This window comes from Nothobranchius furzeri, chromosome 4 (assembly GCF_043380555.1).
Source record: "Nothobranchius furzeri strain GRZ-AD chromosome 4, NfurGRZ-RIMD1, whole genome shotgun sequence".
Lineage (NCBI taxonomy): Eukaryota > Metazoa > Chordata > Actinopteri > Cyprinodontiformes > Nothobranchiidae > Nothobranchius > Nothobranchius furzeri.
The window spans coordinates 21,578,554-21,594,373 of record NC_091744.1 but is presented as its reverse complement, the minus strand read 5'-3'; the positions used below and the strand labels follow the sequence as shown (position 1 = coordinate 21,594,373).

The 15,820-nt window shown below is 40.1% G+C and overlaps 2 protein-coding genes across 4 annotated transcripts; one reads left to right on the top strand and one right to left on the bottom strand.

Moving 5' to 3' along the window:
* The first annotated feature begins 9,172 nt into the window (after nt 1-9,172).
* On the top strand, nt 9,173-11,642 carry LOC129160796 (uncharacterized). 2 transcript variants are annotated; one of them, XR_011520287.1, is made up of 8 exons: nt 9,173-9,239; nt 9,319-9,505; nt 9,586-9,834; nt 10,294-10,465; nt 10,576-10,724; nt 10,800-10,975; nt 11,052-11,209; nt 11,287-11,642. XR_011520287.1 is itself a non-coding variant. In XM_070550188.1 (6 exons), the coding sequence occupies exons 1-6, from the start codon at nt 9,192-9,194 to the stop codon at nt 10,961-10,963; spliced, it is 969 nt and encodes a 322-aa protein (XP_070406289.1). In that variant the 5' UTR covers nt 9,173-9,191; the 3' UTR covers nt 10,964-11,642. The 2 variants fall into 2 exon arrangements, 1 of the variants encoding a protein (XP_070406289.1); XM_070550188.1 differs by having other exon boundaries at nt 10,800-11,642.
* Nucleotides 11,643-11,848: 206 nt separating this feature from the next.
* On the bottom strand, nt 11,849-12,876 carry LOC129160797 (P2X purinoceptor 7-like). 2 transcript variants are annotated; one of them, XM_054737812.2, is made up of 3 exons: nt 12,389-12,876; nt 12,111-12,262; nt 11,849-12,046 (listed from the first exon to the last, which is right to left on the bottom strand). In XM_054737812.2, exons 2-3 carry the CDS (start codon nt 12,257-12,259, stop codon nt 11,887-11,889), a joined length of 309 nt encoding a protein of 102 aa, XP_054593787.1. In that variant the 5' UTR covers nt 12,260-12,262; nt 12,389-12,876; the 3' UTR covers nt 11,849-11,886. The 2 variants fall into 2 exon arrangements, with proteins under 2 accessions (XP_054593787.1, XP_054593788.1); XM_054737813.2 differs by lacking the exon at nt 12,389-12,876 and having other exon boundaries at nt 12,111-12,381.
* Nucleotides 12,877-15,820: the final 2,944 nt, after the last annotated feature.

Below are 15,820 nucleotides of genomic sequence, written 5' to 3'. Positions count from 1 at the left end.
CACCAGGCCCGGTGACTTTTGGGACATGGTTTAACCCCCCTTAGGAATGAGCTATCATCGTGAAACATTCAGATCACTTACAACTCAATAGATTCTACCTTCCTGTAATGTTTCGGCCTGATTGAACCTTGTTTTCACACAAATGGACCCAGAATGATGTGAAATTGTGCTTCATGCAACATAATTCTGGGTGCCATTTAAAAGCCATAAGTGCTAATGACTCCATTCCTTTTTGGGGTAATAGGGGCTGTTGACTGGAGTACCCTAAAACAAACCTGACCTCTCTGAGACATTCAGAAGCCAAGTTATAAGCCCACAAAGGTGTGTTTAGAACGCTGTCTTTAAGGAATAAGTGATCCGGTGAACTTTATGACCTAACTTGGCCTCCTTAGGAATGTGCTATCATCATGAAACACAGGAATCATTTACAACTCAATAAATTCTATGTTTCTGTGATGTTTCAGCCTGATTGAAGCTTTTTTCTGATAAATGGACCCGGAATGATGTGAAATTGCTTTGTTCGACATAATTCTGGGTGAAATTTAATAACCATAAGTGCTAATGACTCCATTCCTTTTTGGGGTTATAGGGGCTGTTAATTGGAGTACTCTAAAATAAACCTGACCTCTCTAGGACATTCAGAAGAAAAGTTATAAGCCCACAAAGGTGTAACTGGACTACTTCTTTAAAAGGACACCAGGCCCGGTGATCTTTGGGACATGGTTTGACCCCCTTAGGAATGAGCTATCATCGTGAAACATACAGATCACTTACAACTCAATAGATTCTATCTTCCCGTAACGTTTCGGCCTGATTGGACCTTGTTTTCACACAAATGGACCCAGAATGATGTGAAATTGTGCTTCATGAAACATAATTCTGGGTGCCATTTAAAAGCCATAAGTGCTAATGACTCCATTCCTTTTTGGGGTAATAGGGGCTGTTGATTGGAGTACCCTAAAACAAACCTGACCTCTCTGAAACATTCAGAAGCCAAGGTATAAGCCCACAAAGGTGTGTTTAGAACGCTGTCTTTAAGGAATAAGTGATCCGGTGAACTTTATGACCTAACTTGACCTCCTTAGGAATGTGCTATCATCATGAAACACAGGAATCATTTACAACTCAATAAATTCTATGTTTCTGTGATGTTTCAGCCTGATTGAAGCTTTTTTCTGAGAAATGGACCCGGAATGATGTGAAATTGCTTTGTGCGACATAATTCTGGGTGAAATTTAATAACCATAAGTGCTAATGACTCCATTCCTTTTTGGGGTTATAGGGGCTGTTAATTGGAGTACTCTAAAATAAACCTGACCTCTCTAGGACATTCAGAAGAAAAGTTATAAGCCCACAAAGGTGTAACTGGACTACTTCTTTAAAGTGACACCGGGCCCAGTGACCTTTGGGACACGGTTTGACCCCCTTAGGAATGAGCTATCATCATGAAACATTCAGATCACTTACAACTCAATAGATTCTATCTTCCCGTAACGTTTCGGCCTGATTGGACCTTGTTTTCACACAAATGGACCCAGAATGATGTGAAATTGTGCTTCATGCAACATAATTCTGGGTGCCATTTAAAAGCCATAAGTGCTAATGACTCTATTCCTTTTTGGGGTAATAGGGGCTGTTGATTGGAGTATCCTAAAACAAACCTGACCTCTCTGAGACATTCAGAAGCCATGTTATAAGCCCACAAAGGTGTGTTTAGAACGCTGTCTTTAAGGAATAAGTGATCCGGTGAACTTTATGACCTAACTTGACCTCCTTAGGAATGTGCTATCATCATGAAACACAGGAATCATTTACAACTCAATAGATTTTACGTTTCTGTGATGTTTCAGCCTGATTGAAGCTTTTTTCTGAGAAATGGACCCAGAATGATGTGAAATTGTGCTTTGTGCGACATAATTCTGGGTGCAATTTAATAACCATAAGTGCTAATGACTCCATTCCTTTTTGGGGTTATAGGGGCTGTTAATTGGAGTACTCTAAAACAAACCTGACCTATCTAGGACATTCAGAAGAAAAGTTATAAGCCCACAAAGGTGTAACTGGACTACTTCTTTAAAGTGACACTGGGCCCAGTGACCTTTAGGACATGGTTTGACCCCCTTAGGAATGTGCTATCATCATGAAACGTTCAGGTGACTTACAACTTAATAGATTCTACCTTCCTGTAACGTTTCAGCCTGATTGGACCTTGTTTTCACACAAATGGACCCAGAATGATGTGAAATTGTGCTTCGTGCAGCAAAATTCTGGGTGCCATTTAAAAACCATAAGTGCTAATGACTCCATTCCTTTTTGGGGTAATAGGGGCTGTTAATTGGAGTACTCTAAAACAAACCTGACTTCTCTAGGACATTCAGAAGAAAAGTTATAAGCCCACAAAGGTGTAACTGGACTACTTCTTTAAAGTGACACCGGTCCCGGTGACTTTTGGGACATGGTTTGACCCCCTTAGGAATCTGCTATCATCATGAAACTCAGGAATCATTTAAAACTCAATAGATTCTACTTATCTGTGACATTTCAGCTTGATTGAAGCTTTTTTTTTGAGAAATGGACCCGGAATGATGTGAAATTGTGCTTTGTGCGACATAATTCTGGGTGCCATTTAATAACCATTAGTGCTAATGACTCTATTCCTTTTTGGGTTTATAGGGGCTGTTAATTGGAGTAATGTAAAACAAACCTGACCTCTCTAGGGCATTCAGAAGAAAAGTTATAAGCCCACAAATGTGTAACTGGACTACTTCTTTAAAGTGACACCAGGCCCGGTGACCTTTGGGACATGGTTTGACCGCCTTAGGAATGTGCTATCATCATGAAATTTTCATATCACTTACAACTCAATAGATTGTACCTTCCTGTAACGTTTTGGCCTGATTGGACCTTGTTTTCACACAAATGGACCCAGAATTATGTGAAATTGTGCTTCATGCAACATAATTCTGGGTGCCATTTAAAAGCCATAAGTGCTAATGACTCTATTCCTTTTTGGGGTAATAGGGGCTGTTGATTGGAGTACGCTAAAACAAACCTGACCTCTCTGAGACATTCAGAAGCCATGTTATAAGCCCACAAATGTGTGTTTAGAACGCTGTCTTTAAGGAATAAGTGATCCGGTGAACTTTATGACCTAACTTGACCTCCTTAGGAATGTGCTATCATCATGAAACACAGGAATCATTTACAACTCAATAAATTCTACGTTTCTGTGATGTTTCAGCCTGATTGAAGCTTTTTTCTGAGAAATGGACCCGGAATGATGTGAAATTGTGCTTTGTGCGACATAATTCTGGGTGCAATTTAATAACCATAAGTGCTAATGACTCCATTCCTTTTTGGGGTTATAGGGGCTGTTAATTGGAGTACTCTAAAATAAACCTGACCTCTCTAGGACATTCAGAAGAAAAGTTATAAGCCCACAAAGGTGTAACTGGACTACTTCTTTAAAGTGACACCAGGCCCAGTGACCTTTAGGACATGGTTTGACCCCCTTAGGAATGTGCTATCATCATGAAACGTTCAGGTGACTTACAACTTAATAGATTCTACCTTCCTGTAACGTTTCAGCCTGATTGGACCTTGTTTTCACACAAATGGACCCAGAATGATGTGAAATTGTGCTTCGTGCAGCAAAATTCTGGGTGCCATTTAAAAACCATAAGTGCTAATGACTCCATTCCTTTTTGGGGTAATAGGGGCTGTTAATTGGAGTACTCTAAAATAAACCTGACTTCTCTAGGACATTCAGAAGAAAAGTTATAAGCCCACAAAGGTGTGTTTAGAACGCTGTCTTTAAGGAATAAGTGATCCGGTGACCTTTATGACCTAACTTGACCTCCTTAGGAATGTGCTATCATCATGAAACACAGGAATCATTTACAACTCAATAGATTTTACGTTTCTGTGATGTTTCAGCCTGATTGAAGCTTTTTTCTGAGAAATGGACCCGGAATGATGTGAAATTGTGCTTTGTGCAACATAATTCTGGGTGCAATTTAGTAACCATAAGTGCTAATGACTCCATTCCTTTTTGGGGTTATAGGGGCTGTTAATTGGAGTACTCTAAAACAAACCTGACCTATCTAGGACATTCAGCAGAAAAGTTATAAGCCCACAAAGGTGTAACTGGACTACTTCTTTAAATTGACACCAGGCCCCGTGACCTTTAGGACATGGTTTGACCCCCTTAGGAATGTGCTATCATCATGAAACGTTCAGGTGACTTACAACTTAATAGATTCTACCTTCCTGTAACGTTTCAGCCTGATTGGACCTTGTTTTCACACAAATGGACCCAGAATGATGTGAAATTGTGCTTCATGCAACATAATTCTGGGTGCCATTTAAAAACCATAAGTGCTAATGACTCCATTCCTTTTTGGGGTAATAGGGGCTGTTAATTGGAGTACTCTAAAATAAACCTGACTTCTCTAGGACATTCAGAAGAAAAGTTATAAGCCCACAAAGGTGTAACTGGACTACTTCTTTAAAGTGACACCAGTCCCGGTGACCTTTGGGACATGGTTTGACCCCCTTAGGAATCTGCTATCATCATGAAACTCAGGAATCATTTAGAACTCAATAGATTCTACTTTTCTGTGACGTTTCAGCTTGATTGAAGCTTTTTTTTTTTGAGAAATGGACCCGGAATGATGTGAAATTGTGCTTTGTGCGACATAATTCTGGGTGCCATTTAATAACCATAAGTGCTAATGACTCCATTCCTTTTTGGGGTTATAGGGGCTGTTAATTGGAGTACTCTAAAACAAACCTGACCTCTCTAGGACATTCAGAAGAAAAGTTATAAGCTCACAAATGTGTAACTGGACTACATCTTTAAAGTGACACCAGGCCCGGTGACTTTTGGGACATGGTTTAACCCCCCTTAGGAATGAGCTATCATCGTGAAACATTCAGATCACTTACAACTCAATAGATTCTACCTTCCTGTAATGTTTCGGCCTGATTGAACCTTGTTTTCACACAAATGGACCCAGAATGATGTGAAATTGTGCTTCATGCAACATAATTCTGGGTGCCATTTAAAAGCCATAAGTGCTAATGACTCCATTCCTTTTTGGGGTAATAGGGGCTGTTGACTGGAGTACCCTAAAACAAACCTGACCTCTCTGAGACATTCAGAAGCCAAGTTATAAGCCCACAAAGGTGTGTTTAGAACGCTGTCTTTAAGGAATAAGTGATCCGGTGAACTTTATGACCTAACTTGACCTCCTTAGGAATGTGCTATCATCATGAAACACAGGAATCATTTACAACTCAATAAATTCTATGTTTCTGTGATGTTTCAGCCTGATTGAAGCTTTTTTCTGATAAATGGACCCGGAATGATGTGAAATTGCTTTGTTCGACATAATTCTGGGTGAAATTTAATAACCATAAGTGCTAATGACTCCATTCCTTTTTGGGGTTATAGGGGCTGTTAATTGGAGTACTCTAAAATAAACCTGACCTCTCTAGGACATTCAGAAGAAAAGTTATAAGCCCACAAAGGTGTAACTGGACTACTTCTTTAAAAGGACACCAGGCCCGGTGATCTTTGGGACATGGTTTGACCCCCTTAGGAATGAGCTATCATCGTGAAACATACAGATAACTTACAACTCAATAGATTCTATCTTCCCGTAACGTTTCGGCCTGATTGGACCTTGTTTTCACACAAATGGACCCAGAATGATGTGAAATTGTGCTTCATGAAACATAATTCTGGGTGCCATTTAAAAGCCATAAGTGCTAATGACTCCATTCCTTTTTGGGGTAATAGGGGCTGTTGATTGGAGTACCCTAAAACAAACCTGACCTCTCTGAAACATTCAGAAGCCAAGTTATAAGCCCACAAAGGTGTGTTTAGAACGCTGTCTTTAAGGAATAAGTGATCCGGTGAACTTTATGACCTAACTTGACCTCCTTAGGAATGTGCTATCATCATGAAACACAGGAATCATTTACAACTCAATAAATTCTATGTTTCTGTGATGTTTCAGCCTGATTGAAGCTTTTTTTCTGAGAAATGGACCCGGAATGATGTGAAATTGCTTTGTGCGACATAATTCTGGGTGAAATTTAATAACCATAAGTGCTAATGACTCCATTCCTTTTTGGGGTTATAGGGGCTGTTAATTGGAGTACTCTAAAATAAACCTGACCTCTCTAGGACATTCAGAAGAAAAGTTATAAGCCCACAAAGGTGTAACTGGACTACTTCTTTAAAGTGACACCGGGCCCAGTGACCTTTGGGACACGGTTTGACCCCCTTAGGAATGAGCTATCATCATGAAACATTCAGATCACTTACAACTCAATAGATTCTATCTTCCCGTAACGTTTCGGCCTGATTGGACCTTGTTTTCACACAAATGGACCCAGAATGATGTGAAATTGTGCTTCATGCAACATAATTCTGGGTGCCATTTAAAAGCCATAAGTGCTAATGACTCTATTCCTTTTTGGGGTAATAGGGGCTGTTGATTGGAGTATCCTAAAACAAACCTGACCTCTCTGAGACATTCAGAAGCCATGTTATAAGCCCACAAAGGTGTGTTTAGAACGCTGTCTTTAAGGAATAAGTGATCCGGTGAACTTTATGACCTAACTTGACCTCCTTAGGAATGTGCTATCATCATGAAACACAGGAATCATTTACAACTCAATAGATTTTACGTTTCTGTGATGTTTCAGCCTGATTGAAGCTTTTTTCTGAGAAATGGACCCAGAATGATGTGAAATTGTGCTTTGTGCGACATAATTCTGGGTGCAATTTAATAACCATAAGTGCTAATGACTCCATTCCTTTTTGGGGTTATAGGGGCTGTTAATTGGAGTACTCTAAAACAAACCTGACCTATCTAGGACATTCAGAAGAAAAGTTATAAGCCCACAAAGGTGTAACTGGACTACTTCTTTAAAGTGACACTGGGCCCAGTGATCTTTAGGACATGGTTTGACCCCCTTAGGAATGTGCTATCATCATGAAACGTTCAGGTGACTTACAACTTAATAGATTCTACCTTCCTGTAACGTTTCAGCCTGATTGGACCTTGTTTTCACACAAATGGACCCAGAATGATGTGAAATTGTGCTTCGTGCAGCAAAATTCTGGGTGCCATTTAAAAACCATAAGTGCTAATGACTCCATTCCTTTTTGGGGTAATAGGGGCTGTTAATTGGAGTACTCTAAAACAAACCTGACTTCTCTAGGACATTCAGAAGAAAAGTTATAAGCCCACAAAGGTGTAACTGGACTACTTCTTTAAAGTGACACCGGTCCCGGTGACTTTTGGGACATGGTTTGACCCCCTTAGGAATCTGCTATCATCATGAAACTCAGGAATCATTTAAAACTCAATAGATTCTACTTATCTGTGACGTTTCAGCTTGATTGAAGCTTTTTTTTTGAGAAATGGACCCGGAATGATGTGAAATTGTGCTTTGTGCGACATAATTCTGGGTGCCATTTAATAACCATTAGTGCTAATGACTCTATTCCTTTTTGGGTTTATAGGGGCTGTTAATTGGAGTAATGTAAAACAAACCTGACCTCTCTAGGGCATTCAGAAGAAAAGTTATAAGCCCACAAATGTGTAACTGGACTACTTCTTTAAAGTGACACCAGGCCCGGTGACCTTTGGGACATGGTTTGACCGCCTTAGGAATGTGCTATCATCATGAAATTTTCATATCACTTACAACTCAATAGATTGTACCTTCCTGTAACGTTTTGGCCTGATTGGACCTTGTTTTCACACAAATGGACCCAGAATGATGTGAAATTGTGCTTCATGCAACATAATTCTGGGTGCCATTTAAAAGCCATAAGTGCTAATGACTCTATTCCTTTTTGGGGTAATAGGGGCTGTTGATTGGAGTACGCTAAAACAAACCTGACCTCTCTGAGACATTCAGAAGCCATGTTATAAGCCCACAAATGTGTGTTTAGAACGCTGTCTTTAAGGAATAAGTGATCCGGTGAACTTTATGACCTAACTTGACCTCCTTAGGAATGTGCTATCATCATGAAACACAGGAATCATTTACAACTCAATAAATTCTACGTTTCTGTGATGTTTCAGCCTGATTGAAGCTTTTTTCTGAGAAATGGACCCGGAATGATGTGAAATTGTGCTTTGTGCGACATAATTCTGGGTGCCATTTAATAACCATAAGTGCTAATGACTCCATTCCTTTTTGGGGTTATAGGGGCTGTTAATTGGAGTACTCTAAAACAAACCTGACCTCTCTAGGACATTCAGAAGAAAAGTTATAAGCTCACAAATGTGTAACTGGACTACTTCTTTAAAGAGCAAGTAACGTCTAAATTAACTTTTTTTTGCTGATGAACTGTATAAATGAGTGTCTAATAGTGTTTTAAATGTGTGTATTCATTATTTTAGTATTTTGGTGCATTTTCTTTAAAAATTAAATATTCAGCCTAAAAACCACAGTAATGCGCCACCTTCAGCTTAAAACACAGAATTTGACACATTTTGAATAAATTTTAGCCAATGGCTAAAGAGTAAGATACTACGTAAACCAGTAGAGTACTACGTAGCAGCTCTTGTGCCAAAGTTATAAAAGCAAGGAGAGTCTCGGCCACGCCTTGTGGCGAGTTGGGAGTTGGATTTGCAAGTGAGTGTCGGACGGTTAGCGGTAGTTCAGCATTAGCATATAGCATTAGCATATTATAGTTTTTAGCATAGCTTTTAGTGTTATAAATACTTATTTAGTGTTAGCTTGGCTGTTAGATATTGTAGTTTAGTTAGTGTTTGGCTTTTAGTGTTACTAGGAAAGTAGTTCGGGTTTAGTGTTCCATATCGTGTTAGTACTTATTTAGTGTCAGCTTGGCTGTTAGATATTGTAGTTTAGTTAGTGTTTAGCTGTTAGTTTTATTAGGAAAATAATTCGGGTTTAGTGTTCCATATAGTGTTAGTATGGTTAAAAGGTGTAGTGTAGTTGGTTGTGGTAGCTCTGTGGGGTTGCACTCCTTTCCACTGGACTTAGAAATTAGGCGCCAGTGGTTGCGCGCAATCGGTGTACAGGATAACAGTCAGCTCCCGCCTGGTGCTGTAGTCTGCAACCAGCATTTTACCCGCGAGTAAATTAAGTAATAACTTGCATTTCTTGAAGGACACTCAGCCAAATATGGCAGCTGCACCATGATGGATCTCAAAAGAAACAAAGTTACTGATATCCAACTTGTACAGGTACAACATTACCTGATGATTCCAATGCATTTCATGGTTAATTATTCACAGATCAATGGAGAATTATGTTTATTTTCAGAGCAATGAAGTTGGAAATAGTGTGCGAATGGAGAAGGAGGGATTTGTGAGAAGTCTGAGCACACTTTTGGAGAGGGGGGTCGATGTGCAGCAAGTCGTGACTGACCGCCACACAGGAGTGCAGAAGTATTTGCGGGAGGAAAAAAAGGAAATCAGTCACTACTTTGACCCCTGGCACATGGGAAAAGGTAATCTTTGTGGATGTATATAGTGAATATTACAGGATTTTTTTTTTCTATTTTAAATGTGGGTCTGTTTGGCTCTCCAGGAATTGGTAAGAAAATCGAAGAGCTGGGGAAGAGAAAGACGACCCAGGATGTGAGACTGTGGAAGCAAAGTGTGGTGAACCACCTCTACTGGTCAGCATCCAGTTCCTCCTCAGGACAGGAGGCAGTAGCAAAGTGGACTTCAGTTGCCAACCACATCCAAAATGTGCACAGCCATGACAACGCCCTGTTCCCTAGCTGTCTGCATGCACCTCTGGATGGAGAACAGGCAAGACAGTGGCTCAAACCAAGTAAGTGTAGCATGTACTCATTACAGCTGAGCCTTTACTGTTTGGTTTCTTTACATTTAAAACACGTCACCCCACAACAGAATATTTGTCTTCACCTCCTTCAACATGGAGAAATATTTTTGGAGCATGAGAGTTACAGACGTCACATGTGGCTGCTAAGGTCACACACCACCATTTGGCCAACAGCAATTAATTACTAAGAATAAAATGCTGTGCAGAAATTTAAACAGAAGAGTGCGCCACACAACTCATGGTTTTAGGCAGAACAGCCATAATTGACATAATATGTACTAAAATGCCGTAAGTAATTACCACACCTGTCTACAGCACTATTAGTCACTCTTTCATACATTTGTCATCTAAAAATGTCAGCTATGGGTAACTTTTTCTCAATGAAATAATAGCAACATTCTAAAGTTGATCAAATTGTAATTTTTGTAATTAACATTTTCTACGTAGGCACAGCATCATGTGAGAAGCTCACTGCCATTCTGTTAGCTCCACGGTTTGTGAAGGACGTAGAGAAGATAAGCCCTCAGTACCACACATCCACCTTGGAGGCTTTCCACAGTCTCATCATCAGATTTACTCCAAAAAGTCAGGTCTTCTCCTTCAAAGGAATGCTGTCTAGGTAATGAATACAACAAATGTTCAAATTAATGCCTCTAATTGTTCAAATTTTAGAATGAAATGTAGAATTTTGCCTAAAATCTACATGGTTTGTTTATTTGATTATTTCAGATTACAAATTGCTGCAATGCACTATAATGAAAATGCAGCACGCTCACATGCAGCAACAGCAACTGGTGAGCTGAGATATGCTGTAGTGTACCCAAAGTACAAACATGGAGACTACACAGTGAGAGCCCTGAAGACCAATCCAACCTCATGTATGTCATATATTGTATGATAAAACCAAAATGATGTCATGGAGAGCTATTGTAATACTGAAAACCCTTTTCCAGTATATGTGCACAAGCTTATAGATCTGCTGTTCGACTCTGTGGTGGTGGATCCTCTCCCATATCAGGAGTACTCGGACAAAATTCCGGTTCCAGAACCGCTCTGTGCCCAGTTCCAAAGACCAGATAAACGGGATGCTGTGAGCAGGCACAGGTCCAGGTTTTAAAGTGCACGTAAGGTGAGCTACACAACAAGAGATTGTAATTATTAGTTAGTACTCTACTCTGTGTGGTTTTTCCTTTTCTCCTCCTCAGCCAGGCTGCACACCACTGTACGACAGAGGAGTTACCTGTCGTCATTATGGATCTTTATGCTCATCCACTCGTGACTCATGCTGTCCACCTCCCAGATGTCTATTGATCTCTACAACCTTTCTGCTCTGTGGCTCCCATACAACTTGAAAATCTTGGCCGTATGTAACATAACAAAACTCACCAGTCTTGCTTTTGTAAGTCATACTAGTCATACTAATATTACTTTTTTCCTCAGAGCCTCCTGATATTGTTACAGAAAAGCCTGTGCTCCCGGGATCCATCTCCACGTTTGTCATCACAGTGAAAGCTACCTCCAGTCTAAGGAACCAAAGAAACATCACTGATGGCCCAACCTATCCTCACATGGCTCCAGAATCTCTGCTTGTGGTTTAGAGTTTTGTCAAAAATCATGAAAGTTATGATCAGATTGTAATCTAACGTTGTCTTAGTAGTAGCTATAATAAATGTTATCTTTAAAGCGCAATTGTGTCATTTTAAATACAATTATATTGATATTTTGATTTGTATAAATGCATATATCACATTTATTAAATTATCATTCATTTTTACCTAATTGAACCTGCTCTAGATTAGACTTCATTAATCACACAGGGTGTAAACTCACTTGTTACAGCAGCATTAATTAACCCCGAATTAGAACCTTACTGTTGTAAGAGCTCATTTGAAAAGTGTGTGGCTATATGTGTGTATTTATAAATAATGTCAAAGTGTAAAGAAGTGCATTTACCGTTTTGTGATTTATGCAGCTTTTTATGGACAGGAATCAATACAGGAAATATATATTATAACATTTATTTAATCCAAAAAATATATATTAGTTCAGAGGAGGGAGGAATCCTTTGTATGCACCGTCTTCTGGGAACTCCTGCCTTATTCTGGAGACAGCGCATGACTGGATCACAACACGAACGTGCTGTCCCAGGTAACCCCAACACCACCTGACCACATTCCGGTACGCCAGATGTCTGTAACAGCTGAGAAAGAGGTGGTATGAGTTATAAAGTATTCATAAAAAAATTATTTTGACAGTTGTCTTACCTGTTGAGCGTAGTCTCCTGCATCTCCCCATAGAGTTGCAGAAAGGTGCCATAAACTGCCTGCAACACGTAGGGATTCAGAGCAACAGCCTCAAAACCAGGATGCTCTGTTATGCAGGAGGTTACACCCACCTGCTGACACCTGAGCATTACCTATGACAAAGAACAACTGATATCAGGGCTATAAGAGTTCAATATTAGTATGATGTTAGTGATTGTGTAACAAATGTGTACATTACAGAATGCTTTTCTCATGGTGGGGTACTTTTATTTTTATACCTTGGGCGTTTCTCTGCAGCACACATTTTCTCTGGCAGACAATGATGTGCAGTGGCCAAAGGTGCACCTGTTGAGGCAGTCATACAAAATTACTTTTAGCTAAGCTAAATATAGCTAGCTGTGGCTAAAAGCTACTTACCACTCAGAGACTGGACCCATTATATGCCTTCATACTCCTGCTGGCTCGACTCCAGGGGCCTCTGACAACTCACGAGCTAGTGGCTCAAAAAGATACGGTTCAGGACCGCTTGCTTCCCCCAATAAGCCCTCCTCCCTATCCTCTGGGGAAGAAGGTGGGGAAAAGTCCTCCACCTCGAATGACTGCTCTGAGCTACTGTCGCTCTCCGTCGCCATCTTTATTCAAATTTCAGTATGTCAATCACGGTCGTAGCTCCGCCTTCTCGGTCTTACAGGAAACGCCTCTTTGGGCCGCATTTTTCAAATATGAAATGTGGGTGGAGTAAGACTCTGACAGGGGATTACCACTACTTTAAAGTGAAACCAGGCCCGGTGACTTTTGGGACATGGTTTAACCCCCCTTAGGAATGAGCTATCATCGTGAAACATTCAGATCACTTACAACTCAATAGATTCTACCTTCCTGTAATGTTTCGGCCTGATTGGACCTTGTTTTCACACAAATGGACCCAGAATGATGTGAAATTGTGCTTCATGCAACATAATTCTGGGTGCCATTTAAAAGCCATAAGTGCTAATGACTCCATTCCTTTTTGGGGTAATAGGGGCTGTTGACTGGAGTACCCTAAAACAAACCTAACCTCTCTGAGACATTCAAAAGCCAATTTATAAGCCCACTAAGGTGTGTTTAGAACGCTGTCTTTAAGGAATAAGTGATCCGGTGAACTTTATGACCTAACTTGACCTCCTTAGGAATGTGCTATCATCATGAAACACAGGAATCATTTACAACTCAATAAATTCTACGTTTCTGTGATGTTTCAGCCTGATTGAAGCTTTTTTCTGAGAAATGGACCCGGAATGATGTGAAATTGTGTTTTGTGCGACATAATTCTGGGTGCAATTTAATAACCATAAGTGCTAATGACTCCATTCCTTTTTGGGGTAATTGGGGCTGTTAATTGGAGTACTCTAAAATAAACCTGACCTCTCTAGGACATTCAGAAGAAAAGTTATAAGCCCACAAAGGTGTAACTGGACTACTTCTTTAAAGTGACACCGGGCCCAGTGACCTTTGGGACATGGTTTGACCCCCTTAGGAATGAGCTATCATCGTGAAACATTCAGATAACTTACAACTCAATAGATTCTATCTTCCCGTAACGTTTCGGCCTGATTGGACCTTGTTTTCACACAAATGGACCCAGAATGATGTGAAATTGTGCTTCATGCAACATAATTCTGGGTGCCATTTAAAAGCCATAAGTGCTAATGACTCTATTCCTTTTTTGGGGTAATAGGGGCTGTTGATTGGAGTACGCTAAAACAAACCTGACCTCTCTGAGACATTCAGAAGCCATGTTATAAGCCCACAAAGGTGTGTTTAGAACGCTGTCTTTAAGGAATAAGTGATCCGGTGAACTTTATGACCTAACTTGACCTCCTTAGGAATGTGCTATAATCATGAAACACAGGAATAATTTACAACTCAATAGATTTTACGTTTCTGTGACGTTTCAGCCTGATTGAAGCTTTTTTCTGAGAAATGGACCCGAAATGATGTGAAATTGTGCTTTGTGCGACATAATTCTGGGTGCAACTTAATAACCATAAGTGCTAATGACTCCATTCCTTTTTGGGGTTATAGGGGCTGTTAATTGGAAAACTCTAAAACAAACCTGACCTATCTAGGATATTCAGAAGAAAAGTTATAAGCCCACAAAGGTGTAACTGGACTACTTCTTTAAAGTGACACCAGGCCCCGTGACCTTTAGGACATGGTTTGACCCCCTTAGGAATGTGCTATCATCATGAAACGTTCAGGTGACTTACAACTTTATAGATTCTACCTTCCTGTAACGTTTCAGCCTGATTGGACCTTGTTTTCACACAAATGGACCTTGAATGATGTGAAATTGTGCTTCGTGCAGCAAAATTCTGGGTGCGATTTAAAAGCCATAAGTGCTAGTGACACTATTCCTTTTTGGGGTAATAGGGGCTGTTGATTGGAGTACCCTAAACTAAACCTGACCTCTCTGAGACATTCAGAAGCCATGTTATAAGCCCACAAAGGTGTGTTTAGAACGCTGTCTTTAAGGAATAAGTGATCCGGTGAAATTTATGACCTAACTTGACCTCCTTAGGAATGTGCTATCATCATGAAACACAGGAATCATTTACAACTCAATAGATTTTACGTTTCTGTGACGTTTCAGCCTGATTGAAGCTTTTTTCTGAGAAATGGACCCGGAATGATGTGAAATTGTGCTTTGTGCGACATAATTCTGGGTGCAACTTAACAACCATAAGTGCTAATGACTCCATTCCTTTTTGGGGTTATAGGGGCTGTTAATTGGAGTACTCTAAAACAAACCTGACCTATCTAGGACATTCAGAAGAAAAGTTATAAGTCCACAAATGTGTAACTGGACTACTTCTTTAAAGTGACACCAGGCCCGGTGACCTTTAGGACATGGTTTGACCCCCTTAGGAATGTGCTATCATCATGAAACGTTCAGGTGACTTACAACTTAATAGATTCTACCTTCCTGTAACGTTTCAGCCTGATTGGACCTTGTTTTCACACAAATGGACCCAGAATGATGTGAAATTGTGCTTCGTGCAGCAAAATTCTGGGTGCCAATTAAAAACCATAAGTGCTAATGACTCCATTCCTTTTTGGGGTAATAGGGGCTGTTAATTGGAGTACTCTAAAACAAACCTGACTTCTCTAGGACATTCAGAAGAAAAGTTATAAGCCCACAAAGGTGTAACTGGACTACTTCTTTAAAGTGACACCAGTCACGGTGACCTTTGGGACATGGTTTGACCCCCTTAGGAATGTGCTATCATCATGAAACTCAGGAATCATTTAAAACTCAATAGATTCTACTTTTCTGTGACGTTTCAGCCTGATTGAACCTTTTTTTTTTTTGAGAAATGGACCCGGAATGATGTGAAATTGTGCTTTGTGCGACATAATTCTGGGTGCCATTTAATAACCATAAGTGCTAATGACTCCATTCCTTTTTGGGTTTATAGGGGCTGTTGATTGGAGTACCCTAAAACAAACCTGACCTCTCTGAGACATTCAGAAGCCAAGTTATAAGCCCACAAAGGTGTGTTTAGAACGTTGTCTTTAAGGAATAAGTTATCAGGTGAACTTTATGACCTAACTTGACCTCCTTAGGAATGTGCTATCATCATGAAACACAGGAATCATTTACAACTCAATAGATTTTACGTTTCTGTGATGTTTCAGTCTGATTGAAGCTTTTTTCTGAGAAATGGACC